Source organism: Xiphophorus couchianus, chromosome 10 (genome assembly GCF_001444195.1).
Source record: "Xiphophorus couchianus chromosome 10, X_couchianus-1.0, whole genome shotgun sequence".
Classification (NCBI taxonomy): domain Eukaryota; kingdom Metazoa; phylum Chordata; class Actinopteri; order Cyprinodontiformes; family Poeciliidae; genus Xiphophorus; species Xiphophorus couchianus.
The window spans coordinates 14,172,030-14,186,959 of NC_040237.1; the positions used below are offsets into that span (position 1 = coordinate 14,172,030).

Here is a 14,930-nt window from a genome sequence, read left to right on the forward strand (position 1 = left end):
GGGGCAGATTGAGAGGCAATCAATCGGGCAGATTGGACCTGAGTATCCCACATTGGCCACGCAGTCGGGATAGAGTGGCCTCGACTCGGCATCCTTTTTGCACATTTACTGTTAAAGCCTGGCCATTTGAGGGAAAATGCCTCACGCCAGTGTCCTGTCATCATTTCTTTTTCCTAGAGCCAGGTAAGTTTGATTGTATTTGGAAACAAAAATGTTTTGGAAATTCTAAATTACTCACTTATTTGAGGATTTGATATAAAGTGGACCAATCTGTCTCTGCAACTGCCAGTCACCACAGGTGGCACTGCTGATTACCATGGAAACTCTCACATGTTGCCTCTTTAGGAACCTCCCACCAACATCAGTCACAGTGACAAAAATAACCTTCAATATATATATATATATATATATATATATATATATATATATATATATATATATATATACACTGCTCAAAAAAATAAAGGGAACACTTAAACAACACAATATAACTCCAAGTAAATCAAACTTCTGTGAAATCAAACTGTCCACTTAGGAAGCAACACTGATTGACAATCAATTTCACCTGCTGTTGTGCAAATGGAACTTTGTACAGAACAAAGTATTCAATGAGAATATTTCTTTCATTCAGATCTAGGATGTGTTATTTCAGTGTTCCCTTTATTTTTTTGAGCAGTGTATATACATATATACACATATAATCTTAAGACCACTACTGTTCATGCACTTTCAAAAGCTTTATTTTATTGCATGCTGAGCGACAATGTAGAAGGCAACATAGTGCATGTCCACTTGCTTTGCTAGGAACCACGGCAAAAATAGTTCTGTAATGCTCTGGAAATACTTTATGTAAATAAACTCAGTAATGAACTTAATTTCATTAACTGATTAATTGATTCTTGGCTGAATGTTTCTTGAAATATTTGAAAAATCTAATTTGGACATTTAAATCTATCTGATCAGGAACCAACAAACCAAATCTATATGCCTAGCTTCATGATGAATTATTCAGTACTTAAATTCCCTGCCTGGAGGCTGCGTGAAATACATGAGTGTTTGCTTTACCTGCAAGATGACCCAATGGCCTTCCCTAGCGGCCAGATCCAGGGCTTGTTCAGCTATAACCTCTTGGCCTTGACCCAAAGACACATTGTGGAAGTTGTTGTTGTCAAATGTGTAGCCCATCTTCTTCCCTAGAGGATAATAGACACATTTAGTATGATTTACACACAACAACAAGATAAACAGAATTGAATAACATCAACTAAGCCTCACTAAGAATTATGGCTAGAAGGTGCATTACAGAGCTGGCATTATGCAAACAATACAGAACACCTACAGAATAACATCCTTACTACGTCTGGTAAGTTATTTTGTTACCATCTGTGGATTCCAGCAAACATTTTTCTCAATACAAGACTTCTGGTGTGCACAATGGGGCCAACAGCGGTTGATTTTTTGGGGGCGGTTTATTGTTCATTCTGAATTTCCCTGCCTATGCTTCTCTCTGTCTGACAGAATTCAGCTGTCAGATGCAGTGGGGAAGGCCTGCTGACTGGGGCCTGATTTAAAGCTTTGGGATCTGGAAACCGTGCAGTTCACGAGTCCAAAGTGTCCTAGAGTCAAATGTGAGGCCCATCTGTTAAAAACTTGAACACTGGTGAAAAATCATGACAACAAAATGTAAAATGTATCGCCCCAATCAAAGTCCAGTAAAACTTCAGACTAAAATGTGAAAAATGTAAAAGGCCTCTGCGTTTATTGACACCCACAAATTTGAAGGTACTGAAAAAAAAACTTTTAAAGAGTGGACAAACTCTTTCATGAAATGAAATATATGTATATTTTTTGTTGTATTAAAACATTAACTATAAATGACTGTCTACTGCAAATCTAACTGTGGATTAAAGTTTATGATATGGTATGATATCATATTAATATGGTCAAATTTGACTTCTATGCCAATCTGAAAAGCCATTAACTTTAGCCTGTGGAAAAACAAAACAAATACAAACCAATATGTATTTAGAGAAAATGAATACTGCATGTAAGATAATAACTGCTAATCTCTTCACAGAAACCCCCCTGAAATAAATATCACTTTAAGTGTTAACATCCAGTTACTTTGTAATCCATATGTCAGTAAAGCTGCCCCATTTAAAACTTTTGAGTGCATTCGACATTTATTTTCGGGTAATCTTGTTCTCAAATTTAAAACTAAGTGAAGTTTCAGTCTTTTTCCACACTGCCATTAGTCCCCTGCAGAGCTTTCAAAATCACCTCACCTATCTAATAAAAATCTAATTAGATCCTAATACAGATGATGAAACCCAATTTTCACATGATAAAATAATCCCCCCTTTTTTTGTTCAGGGAGCAGGAACTCATCAGCATTTTCTGCAGCAGAGACTGGTTACTTTTGGCTTTGATTTTACTGCTGAAAAATAAAACTGTTGATAATCAATAACGATGCTACTTCTGGGGAGTTTCAGAAGCGTTGCTCTCACTTATCACATTAGGAGAGACTGGTGCATTTCACACGGTATCCTGCTTCTCTCAGAGAGAGAAAGAAGGAGAGAGATGCCAATAAAAATCTCACCAATAACGGTTCTCTCCGGGTAATAACGGCATCTAACCGCCATTATTAAATCAATCAAAAGAGTACGTTATTTAAGCTATAGAAGCAGAGCGTTACACACAAGCAATATGACACATGATGATGAAGAGCATTAATGCCAAAGTACTGACTCGTGAATTTGCACGGGGGACCAGGTTGCGCAGACACACTGTGGATATTACTTTGCTACTGTTAGCTGAAACAATCTCTGCTGCCTGAATATTTCATGGAGCCAACTCTAAATACCCACAGACAGAATAGTTTGGCAGCAGATTAAAAAGATATCAGGCTGTGAGAGTCCCCTTTTCCAGGTCAGTGGAAAAGCTCCCATTTTTAGAATATTTTTTTTGGTCAAAGAAGCAAAACCAGGGCGTCGTGAGGGTTGGCATACACAGTATTCAAACAGGGATGTAAAATAACTCAAACCGGTGACATTTACTTTCCGCTGCCCCTAATACACCAGTGGTGTCGCCTCATATATTTATGACCTTTAGCATAATCCACTTAATCTACCCAGATACTGCTGTGCTTTGGTAGGGACGGCTGGCATCACAGCACAAACTGTTGTTCTGTCTGATACACCTTTGATGTATCAGACAGAATGACTCTGTTGGAATCAGAGAAAACTACAAGTTAGACTAGATTTCCCTAGAACAGTATTCATTCCAGTTGAACTTTGCCACATTTTCTCTCAATCAAAAATGTACATGTGTTTCATTGGAATTCATAGAATGTAGTATACAGTTATCAAGTTGTGGAAAAATTATGAATTGTTCCTAAATATTCTTTAGGAAAATACCAGCTGGAATCTAGAGATTGAGCCTTCCTGAAGGACATGTTTTCTGCAACCCCCAATAGATTGAATTCCGTGCACTTAGCTTCATTACCGATACACTTGCAGTTTCCAGCAGCCATTGTACAGCGCATTCAGCGATAAAACCTTCTGACCAAACATTCTGGAGCTCAGCTTGGGTTGCTGGTTGTCAGGCGGGGTGCTGCTGGGGTTGCTCTTGATTAAGTCACATTGCGCGACTTAATCAAGAGATTTTTGAAACGGCTCATTTTCCAGACACTAAAAAACATAAACTTATTACCAAAAAAAAAAACAAAATCATCGATTGTGTTTTTTGTTTGTTTTTAGAAGTAATGATTGCACAAATGGAAGTACAAAATTGTGCAAGATTGTGCATAGCAGATCCCCTTTTTACCAATACTTAGAAAAATGCTGGATACTCGTTATTTGACAGAATGGCAGTTTTTTAAAGGCTTAGGGTTCTTTGTAACAAAGGTGAAAAAGTCACCTTGTTACAGCATTTACATTGAAATAATTGGTACTAAACCATTATGCAGTAGTCATTTTAGCCCCCAGTTAGGAAAAAGAAATGTAAAAAATGTTTTTTAAAAAAGTGTCTTTTCTGTATAGCAAAATAGAACAAGAAACATTTAGTAGAAGTATCAATATCCTTTGTGGAAGTATACACCTTGGATTCAGCTGTGGGATTTATTGGAAAACAGATGGTCTTACAGCGTAAACAGGGATCAGGTTCATGAAAAGATTTTTTTACAGTGAAAGCAAAGATCTACTCTGTGGAACTGTATTCGGCAGCAGTTCTTCAATTTCTGTTTCCGGAAATGTTGCACTTGGGTGCAGCTTGGGGTCCACATATTGGATTATTAGCCATGATAGCAGCTAATTCCTTTACTTACTAAGATTCTTGCACTGGTTCAACTCTGAAGGCTTTGGCTTTTCCTGTTTGTTTCAACTAAAAAGGCTCATCTCTGGACAAGCTTGACATGTTGTTAGAGTTTTAAGCCTCCCTCAGAGTCTCATTGTTTTGATTCTGATTGGTCAGGTGAGCCTTCTGCAAGAGAGGGGAGGGGCTAAATGTGAAAATTTTTTGTTTTCAATGGGTATCTTCAAATAATTGTTTTGTGATATTAATTACATCAAGCAAAGTTTTAGTGTGACAAATTTTGAAAAACTTCAAGGGATATAAACACTTTTATAAGGCTCCATACGCCTCAACTCCAGTTCCTTTACAAAATACGATAAATTGGTCACATGTTAGTTTGTGCTGAACTGTAGAGTGAAATTTTAAGGCTTACATCAAGCAGTGGCATTACCATGTTTCTCTACGTCCTTCAAAGGATCCACTCCAGGAGACAGGATGAAGAACATGGGAGTAGCTGGACTGGACTCTTCAAAGGAGACAGCGAAGTCCAGTGATCTGCCCATCACGTACTCGCCTCCCAGTTTCTCCTCTACAAAGTCTCTGCAGGAGGGGACAAGGCTTAGTTCTCTTCAGCTTGTTTTGTTTCATCTTTGACCGACAAAGTGCAGACCTTGAAGAATCTGATTCCTCTTATAGTGCAGAGACAGCTGTTTAAAATCAGCAAATCACGAGAAATGCTTTCTGTCTCAAACACAGTTTGCTGATAAGAATGGGAATGCTTTAAATAGATTAGGAGCTTGCACCTTTGTGCAGTTTTTAGATTTGATATTTGGAAATGAGTGTTCCGGTGAAGCTCGTCTTTGTTTCATTTGTAAATGAATGATAAGAGCATGATACACATCCTACCTAACAGGTAAACATTATATATGCTATCTGAATTATTAAGAGCATTTAAAATTTTGTGAACTTTATCAACAGTAAATAGAAAACACACAGAGAGAGAGAGAGAAGGAGAAAGATATTCTGCAAAGGTTCCAAGTTTGGGATTTGAACCAAGGATGGCTCTGTCATGGAGTTACAGACTCTGTGTAAAGAGTGACTACTCATGTTTGACCTTTTAAAGAATTTATTTAAAACAGTGACAATACATCGGCTGGATGTATGTTAACTATTAAAAATATTCATGTAATTCCTGAATATTTCACAATACTCTCAAGACCAAAATAGCAGAAATTGCAAGCAAAAAATACCAAATACAACACAGTTACATATTTTTTTGCTCTGGCTTGAGACTTGACATCTCTTGACCTGCTGTGAAAGGTTCTGCATAAAAGAAGAAACTGTGCAGTTGGAAAGGGAGGAAAATGAAGTGCAGGCTTAAAAAAGGTTTTTGACATTTAACATGAAGTGCTTCTGAAATTCACAGGCTTCGGACAAACAAACAAAGAATAGATGTATAAAAATGAACAGAATGGTTGTTCAGTAAACAAACCACTGAGTTTTAAAGACAAGAACTGGTGTGTTAAGTTGGAATTAATTTAAGGTTTACTTTTATCCATCCAAAATTATATTTATATGCTCAAATACACTCACTGACCACTTGATATGGTGAACTTTCTAATGTCGGTTTGGGCAAACCATTGACTTAACAACTGCCTTAATTCTTAAAGGAAGCATTAGAAAGGGTGTCGAAAACATTTCTCATGGTTAGTTTCCACTGACAAAGCTGTACCACATAGTTTCTGCAGATTTGATTCAAATCTCTTGTTCTACCAAAACCCAAATGTCTAATGTACTTAGATCTGGTCACTGTGGTGGACAGTGGTTCACAGTACTGTTCATGAAACCAGCCTGAACCATTGGCTGAAGGCAGGATCATGCCATGCTATCACGTTATGTTTCACCACTCTTTGTGGTAGAAAATCTACAAAAGTTTGTTTAAATTTGTACATTTTAGCACACAAAGTATCAAACAGGTTGTATGGTTGAGTTTTTTTATGCAATTCCAGACAGATAATATTATCTGGGTTTAATATTGCCACAATTCGTCTTTGTTGTTCGAGGTTAGTTCCTTGTTGAAACAAGATGTTTAAGTTGAATTTGAAGAATTTTTTATCATTATTTTGGTGTACAAAGCACCAGAAGCATTAAAAGTAAAACATTAACTCATTCCAAATATTTTCCCTACTTCTAAAAAATAATTGTTTTTCCAATTCATCTGAGATCGTCATTGAGTTACTTGAACTTTTACATTGTTCCAAGTATATATGCTTTCAAAAATGTCAAAAATACATTAATTATCCCTGTTAGTAAAGGCCTTGTCAAATTAAAGAACTTGTCTTCTCTACCTTTTTGTATAAATATCAGTCCATGTTCTGTGATTATTTAACTATGTGTAGGGTACAAATGAATTATTAAAAGTCCTCAAATAAGACTTTTCCTTTGATGAGATGATGACTGACTGAGCCTTTTAATTGTATAAATAGATCAATGACTAGTTATAATTTTAAGAAAAGGGTTTCTTGTTCAAGAAAAGCGTATGCATGTGGGAAATCTAACAGTTTACAGAAGCAAGTAGCTTGAAGCTCCAATTACTACGAACTAGAAGAAATGAAAACATGCACCCCGATAACTCCTCACAAAAGCCAAAGGTTTTGTCTTTAACCTTTTCCCTTTCAACAACAGGTCAGAGAGATCCTTCAAAGATCACAGAACAAAGGTCAAACAGTGATCCCACTGCTCACCTGACAGCGTACGTCATGCGGTCGGGTCTCAGGGTCCTCATCATGCAAAGCCTCTGGAGAGACGTTTTGCTCTTCCAGTCCTGCGGGAATTTCTCTTTCTCTGGACACTCAGACTCGACAAACTTCTTCCAGCGTTTGGGTGAACCCTGGATGTCTTTGTCTAGGTGCTTGAACTCATCCATGGAGCACAGGGACTGTCATATTTGAGAGAGAGAAAGAGAGAGAGACAGAGGAAACAGGATTTAAATTGCAAAGTTCTGTTCATCAACATCAAAGTTTTTGACCACTTCGGAAAGATTTCTCAGCAAAAGCACTAACTTTGTTAGCAAAAATTGAAAGAGAGGGGGAGAAAAAAAACCGATTGCTTATCTTTCTCTCGTGCTTATTTAAATAACATTTATTCAAAAGAAAATGCTGAGTAAACACAGTCGCTTTTGTAACAGCATGGGGGTAAAGGAAGTCTAAATATGCATCCACAGCACAAACAGTGGGGTTCCATTGTGAGCCCCTAGCTGACAGACATCTTATCTCATCTGTGGAAAACAGCAGTGTCACAGTGCTGCCTTGAGCAGGTAGTCACTTTATGACAAGCACACACACACACACGCACAGCAAGAGTGTATGCCATGTTTCACACTGCATAAACTACCAGGAGGCTACTGCAATCATCCCCACCCACCCCCAACACGCAAAGACAAGGTGTCAAGAAATAAAAGAACTCCACGCCGTTAGAGTTGGTGAGGTGAAGGGAGATGAGACAAGGTGGCTCTCAGCAAACAGTTCTTCACTCTGACTTCACTTGTTTAATTATCCCAGGTGGGTGGCAACCTCTTAGTCCTGTTCAGAAAGAACGCACTCAGTCCCGAGGGATTCCTCCTCTGGTAACATCGTCAAGAGAGCCGAGCAATCAGAGGATCTTATCGTCCTTTAAAGCTTTCCTACTGATTATGTTTCCCGCTGCGATAAGAAAATCAAGTGACAGAATTTGATTAGCCGGGACCTTAAACATCTGCAGTGCGCCGAGTGCAGCGAGGATGGGCTCTCTCAGAAGCCGGAGGGGTTTAGGTTAAGTTAATATTGTAGGCAGAACAGGCTGAAACATTTATGAACAGAAGAAGCGAACAGACAGACTTACTGCTGTTAGGCTTCGGTTTGCTGCTAAACTGATTTGACAAGAGAAGGAAACAGTGCAGAGGAAGACGGCTTTTTCTTCAGGAGTAACTGCTTTGTTCAGTGTTATGATGCTTCGGCGTCACATGTAGAGTGACTCCACGCAGCATCACATGCTATCAGGAGAGAGATCCAGCTGAAACTGGGGTATATGTTATAAATCTGCAGGCATCTTTATGAGCTTCTGTTCTCAGAGAGTTGTTGCTGGAAGAGCATACAGATTACATCATATGAAGCAATTCCACAAACTGTAAGTCAAAAGATGTTGAGGGTAATTTCAGATACTGTGTGGGGAAAAGTGTTTGGATCTATACAGTATTCTATATTTTACTTTAGTTTTCAAATAACAATGATTAAACACAGGGGGAAAAAGCCATCTAAGCCAACCTATTTGGAAAAATTAAATTCCTTCCTTTGCGAAATCTGAAATTCCTTACACTTGTTCACAATCTTTCAATTAATCTGGGGTCGGGTTTCAGGGTCAGCAGCCTAAGCAAATAAGCCCAGACTTCACTCTCCCTATCCACTTGGTCCAGCTCCTTCAGGAGAATCCCAAGGCTTTCCTAGGACCTCCACTGAGTCTTGAGTCTTCCTCGGGGTCGCCTCCCGGAGGGACGTGTTCGAAACGTGAGGTATCCCAGAGGCACCGGAACACCTAACCAGTGCCTAAGTCCAGGCATCCTGAGCATGAGCCACCTCGACTGGCTCCTCCCAATGTGGAGAAGTGGTAGCATAACTCTGAGCTGGATGTCCAAACTTTTCACCACAGCTCTAAGGGAGGAAGAACCCAGACACCCTGAAGAGGAAACTCATTGTGGCTGCTTGCATCCACAATCTCATTCTTTTGGTCACTACCCAAAGCTTGTGACCATAGATGGGGATAGGAACGCAGAACAATCGGTCAGCTCTTTCTTCACCATGACAGACTGGTAAAGCATTCACATGAGAAGCAGTCCACACTCCTCCCGCCCCATTTTTCCTTCATTTGTGAACAAGATCTTGACATGACATTTAACATCCTAAGAGCCAGCTCCTGTAGATGAGGATCAGTGGTCAAGGTCCATTTCCCTGACCACCGCCCATTCCACATAGCACCCAACCCTGTTGCCACCTCCCATAACTGATGAGTGCATAGGAAGGGAGATCTGCATTTCCTTTTCGGACTGTGCTCTGTGACCCACGTCCAGTTGAAGGACAACAGTTTCCATTTCTGTTCTTCATCAGGAGAAGTCTTTAGACTGCAGTCTGTCTGATCTCTCACTAAGGGCCTGTGTCTCATATGTATGAAACTACCAGGGGCATAAGGCCCCCGACAACCTAGTTCCTAGGATCATTGGGACTCTCAACTCCACCACGATGAGGTGGCAGCCCATGGAGAGGAAAATTAACGGTGATTAATCCTAAAAGCTGAGTTCCATTTCACTTGTCACATCCTGACCTGATTACTGCCAGACCATTAGAATCAGCACTTTGGGACTTCAGTGAACCACAGTTGGAGTCATTATCCGCAAATGGAAGAAAACATAGATCAGGAGAGAACTTTCCAAGGAGTGTCTGGCCTACTAAAAACTACACAAGACAACTCATGCAGGAGGTCACAAGTAAACTCAAAAATGGTTCTTTAAGTAATGACTCATTTCGGGAGAGCCATCCATGAGTTACACATGAAGATATTTTTTCCTAGTTTCTCGTTTTAACAAAATGCATAAAAAATGCACCATACTTAAATGTCCACCCACAAACTCATTTAAGTTGTAGCATTTCCTTTTATCCTTTGTTCATGAACCAACCAAACAAAATATTTGACGGTGCCTCAAAACATAACTTTGACTCATGCCTGTTGTGAAAAAGTTTTAATGGGGTAGTTTTTTCATCCCTTTTTCCGTACCTTGATCCCTCCCCAGGACTGGTTCGATAGGAAATCCACTGGCGAAGTTACACCTGGTTGGACAGGATATCTCAGCAGGAAGTCCAGCTCCGTGGGGCTTATTTCATTATTCATCAGGAGTATCTGGGGGCACAACAAACAGGAGGGCAATGTTGGATTTCCCACACAAACCGCAACTTCTTTCTGCTTGATTAGATTCAGACAGGGCTCACAGTCCCGAGAGCAGCTGATTCAACGGCATGCGAGGTTTTGAAACAAACGGTGCAGAAGATGAAAGCAGCTCCCCTTCCTACCTGGAAGACGAGCTGAGCCGTGTACGTGAGCTTGTCACACTCAAACAGGCCTCTAGTGGTGTACTGGAACGCTGAGAAGGTGATGCTGTCAATTAGATTGGACACCCGCTGCTCGAGAGTCTCATCCGGGTCGGCCTTCAGAACCGCTTTCTGAAAGACCACCCCGAATGCCTGGAGACGCACGGGAGCAGGGAGGACACAGTCAGTTTTCCAGGAGAAAGATGCTGAAACAGTTTGAAAAGCTGCAGAGTTGGCTTACGTCTTGTATACAGGGGAGAAATTCAAATGTTTGTATACACTTTAATGGGCATGGAAGGATTCGTTTTATGGTGATAATTTTGTCCTCAAGAGGGCTACAAATTGGCGTCAGTGTACTTGTAAAGCCACTAAAGAGACATGCCAATACACAACAATAACACAAAGAGGCATCTCCGTAAGAGGACCTCCAGCACAAAATAGGTACCTTCAGAAGGGTTTCATTAAATTTGACATGAATTTTGTTGAGTGTGATTTGAGCAGCATGAGTCACTGTGTAGAAAAAGTAAACAAAGCAGCTGAGAATTCTATAAATACAAATGAAACATAACTTTTGAAGGATGCTCAAACAACCATTAATCATCATGAATGATGTATGTGAGAATGTGGCTGTTCTTATTTATTAGTTTATTTTTACCAGTTATTTGTTAATTCTTACATTGTATGTGAATTGTGAGACAGTTATTTTTTGTTTTTAAGCATATGCACTGACTGATGGCACCTTTTAAATTTCGTTGTCCTTGTGACAATGACAATAAAGATTTATCTCTATCTCTCAGTCAAGTCAGAAATCAAAGTATTTTATTTAGGTTAGTAAGAAATACCATATAACTTTACCCCCTTAAGTGTCCAGCACTTTGTGGAACTCGATTTTAGGTGGAACCCTAATCTGACTTGCTTAACATGCAATGGGACAGAACAGATGCAGGCACTGCTTTTCAATGGCAAAATATTTCAGCTGAAAGATTCGTTGAATAGCCTAGACCCATGCCTCTCGTCATCCGCACCATCCTCAGGCGTAGCAGCAGGTGAAAGTCAATCGCCGAGAGCCACAAGAAGTACATGATGGAAGAAGCGTTCAGAGTCACTGCTGCTTAAGGGGATTTTGCACAGTGGGGGGAACTAAAAACGGGCAAGGTGATGCAAGCTAGGATTTCCTGGATGTTTCTTCGTTACTTGTTTCTAATCTAAAGCACTAAGCACAGTAAGAAAAAAAGAGGGCTAAACTCAAACACGAAATTTCAGATGATTAGGTTTTTGTGAACCATCACAGGAAGGTACCTGGGTATAAACAATAAAAAGCTAAACTAGAACCACCATCACATCTGTCACAGAAGGTTTACAGTGCATAGCTATCAGAACTATACTCTGATAGCTTCTTCTCTATCGGTGCATAGAGAAGGAGTTACGCACTGATTAAATGATTGAGGGCTGCTCAGTGGCGCAGTTGGTAGCACTGTTGCCTTGCAGCAAGAAGGTCCTGGGTTCGATTCCCGGCCGGGGTCTTTCTGCATGGAGTTTGCATGTTCTCCCTGTGCATGCGTGGGTTCTCTCCGGGTACTCCGGCTTCCTCCCACAGTCCAAAAACATGACTGTTAGGTTAATTGGTCTATCTAAATTCTCCCTAGGTGTGAGTGTGTGTGTGCATGGTTGTTTGTCCTGTATGTCTTTGTGTTGCCCTGCGACAGACTGGCGACCTGTCCAGGGTGAACCCCGCCTCCCGCCCGGAACGTAGCTGGAGATGGGCACCAGCAACCCTCCCGACCCCATTAGGGACAAGGGTGAACAGAAAATGGATGGATGGATGGATAAATGATTGAGTGATGTGTCCAGAATATGAACTGATGAGTGAAGCCCATTTCAAACAGTCAGAAAAGCCAGTGGAGTTGTTTATGACTCCTTTTTTTAAAACTTGATTTAAAATTTGTAGTATCATGGCATAATTTTTTTTTAAAACAGGGGATAAGTGTGTTTCTGGCATACAGTGTCATTTTATAGCACAATCAAGTAACTATGTTACCTTGTACTTTGAAAATGTATATATCCAACATGACTTCAAAGAGATTTGATTTTTGCATCGTAGCTGAATCTGAAATTCACCTGTCTCTTTAAGAAGCTCCTACCCTTTACCACATTCAGTCTTTAGCAAGTGGGGCAGGAGCTATGTTGGGGACTGAAGCTCCAAGGCGGAGCTTTGTGGAAATGGGTGGAGCTTTGCAAAAACAGGCGGTAAAGCACATCCAAATGGCTGCCAAGGATTCCTCAAACACACATGAATGAGTCAAAACAACACTCCAGGTTTGTTTTTGATGCAATAACATAACATGATATAAAGCTTTAAAAAAGTTAATTTTTAATATTATGTATTAAGAAGCAAGACTTTTCAAATAATAAATAAAATTGTTTTCAGTTTTATCTGCTTTTTGCTACAAGGGGATTATTCTCCAAGAGCAGCAATTCCTTATTTCTGCCAAGAATTGCACTATTTACTCACTCATCCAAGAAAAAAACAAACATGCTGATGTACTGTGAAATGATTGGCCTTATTCTGAACTCTCTGAAATGTGGTACAATTTCAGTTCATCAGATTTATGCCTTTCTTAAAACCCCTGTACATAAAAAAAAAAATATCATCTTATAATGTGCATTATTTCATGTAAGGTCAAAGGTATAAAAACTGAATGTGTTTTCATTTGATTACGCTGGGAAATAAGTTGTGCGGAGGCAGCTACCTGAAGAGTCGGGAGTGATTGCAAACCATATCTCAGGCTGCCTTCTCTCAGGCTCGCTGGCTGACAATATGAGAGACATTACGCTCTACATAACCACATTAGGGAGCCACAAACACAATAAAAACAGGCCAAAGAGCATAAAACATGATGAGCAAATGGAACCAGGAGGAAGAGAGAAGAGAAGCGGGGAGTGTAAAGACGGGCCTCTCTGGGAGCCCTGGAGGTGGGTAGGAAACATAGTGGGTCAATAGAGAGGCTACCTTGAGTGAGAACTGGTACATGGGGTGGATTTTATTGAGATCATTCATTATGAAGTACAATATGGAAGCCCGCGCCGCTGCTGGCCGGTAGTGCTCCCGAGCCTCATTGATTTTGGCCTCTGTCACCTCGGCTTCCTTCACCTGCAGTAAAGATATCACAGTTTAAACACAAAGAGACAGTGTGCCGAAATATGAAGACGTGCACCCACAGACTTGTGCAGAACGACAAAAATTCAACCTCGGGTGAAGAGTAGATTTGAACGGGCTGGCTCACATCGCATGGAATACTTGTATTACGTCAAGATTTTTCTCAGTCACTGAATGTGCAATTATGCTTAGAAACGAACATCTGCATAAGCAGTGATCATTCTCTCACAGGCACACTAAGAGCATCACAAGTAGCTTTTTCTTTCTTCCAAGTGTGCTCTAAGAAAATGTCGGCGACATCAGTAAACATCTAGCAGAGATGAGAAACAAAGCTGATGTGATCCGATATTCTGACAACGAAAAGAGAACCTTTGGGCACTAAGTCAAAGAGAGAAAACCCAGTGGGAACGGCTCTGCATACAGATGATTCAGCATTTACTTTGAGGTACAATCTCTGGGGAAATAAGAATTTCTGAACTGAAACTTTTGTTTAGGTGGGACCAAGTAACAAACTTCGCAAAAGTAAATTTTTAACTGCCTAATACTTATTTAAATTATTACAAGACGAAGACAGGGGGGCACAGGCTATTAGCCCTATACTGGCACAAACTTTCTGCAGCATACATATTTTAGACACTAGATGACAAAGTGACCTACTGACCTAGGAGTGAGGGGGTTTTGCATTGTGTGTTACGCAGAGCAAGTCCACACTAGAAAATTTCAAGCTTGCAGTTCTGATAAGTTGTGCTGACACAAGCCTCAAGTTACTGTTGGCCAATTAGGAGGAAAAACAGAGAAGAATCTTACAGTGAAATGTGAGTCTGTTAACTTTTACTGTGAGCCTTTAATCTTTTACTAAGAGATAATGATATAAAGTTGCTCTTAAACGACTACAAACCCTTTTTCAAATGCCAGGCTTTTGTGATGTGGAAATAAAAGAGACCAAGATGAATCATTTAATAATTTCTCCATGTGTAATCTTAGATTTGCCCTGCACAAATCAAGCGCAAAACAAACGTTTATTAGTGGAAAATATCCAGGAAGAAAAATAATAAACTGCAGTAACCTTGATGCATAAACAGATAGACCATCAAAGGGTTTGTTTGCATTTCTTGAGGTGAAGTTCTGGAAAGTTATTTTTATAAATAGTTTTCAGTAGGAAGAAGACATATCCCTGTGAGCTTGGTGGAAAACAAAGAAATGTGTCGGAAGTTAAAATAGTTTAGTTATTGCCAACTTTAGAGATTTACAACAACTCAAACTAAAAATGCTCTCGTCAGTGGGATAGAATGCTAAGTTAGCATATTAAAAAATCCAACATTTCCAAAGAAACTGTTAAGTTGGTGCTCTTTTTCCTTTTTTTCCAAGTT

At 39.9% G+C, this 14,930-nt stretch overlaps 1 protein-coding gene across 2 annotated transcripts in view; it reads right to left on the reverse strand.

Moving 5' to 3' along the window:
* The window catches only part of dnah9 (dynein, axonemal, heavy chain 9), a 163,700-nt gene that overhangs the window by 28,101 nt on the left and 120,669 nt on the right, over positions 1 to 14,930 (reverse strand). For both annotated transcript variants that reach the window (XM_028030167.1, XM_028030168.1), the window contains 6 exons: positions 13,414 to 13,554; positions 10,386 to 10,556; positions 10,093 to 10,215; positions 7,035 to 7,228; positions 4,742 to 4,890; positions 1,066 to 1,193 (listed from right to left, as the gene is read on the reverse strand). In XM_028030167.1, coding sequence (XP_027885968.1) covers positions 1,066 to 1,193; positions 4,742 to 4,890; positions 7,035 to 7,228; positions 10,093 to 10,215; positions 10,386 to 10,556; positions 13,414 to 13,554 — 906 coding nt within the window. The remainder of the gene's footprint in view (positions 1 to 1,065; positions 1,194 to 4,741; positions 4,891 to 7,034; positions 7,229 to 10,092; positions 10,216 to 10,385; positions 10,557 to 13,413; positions 13,555 to 14,930) is intronic.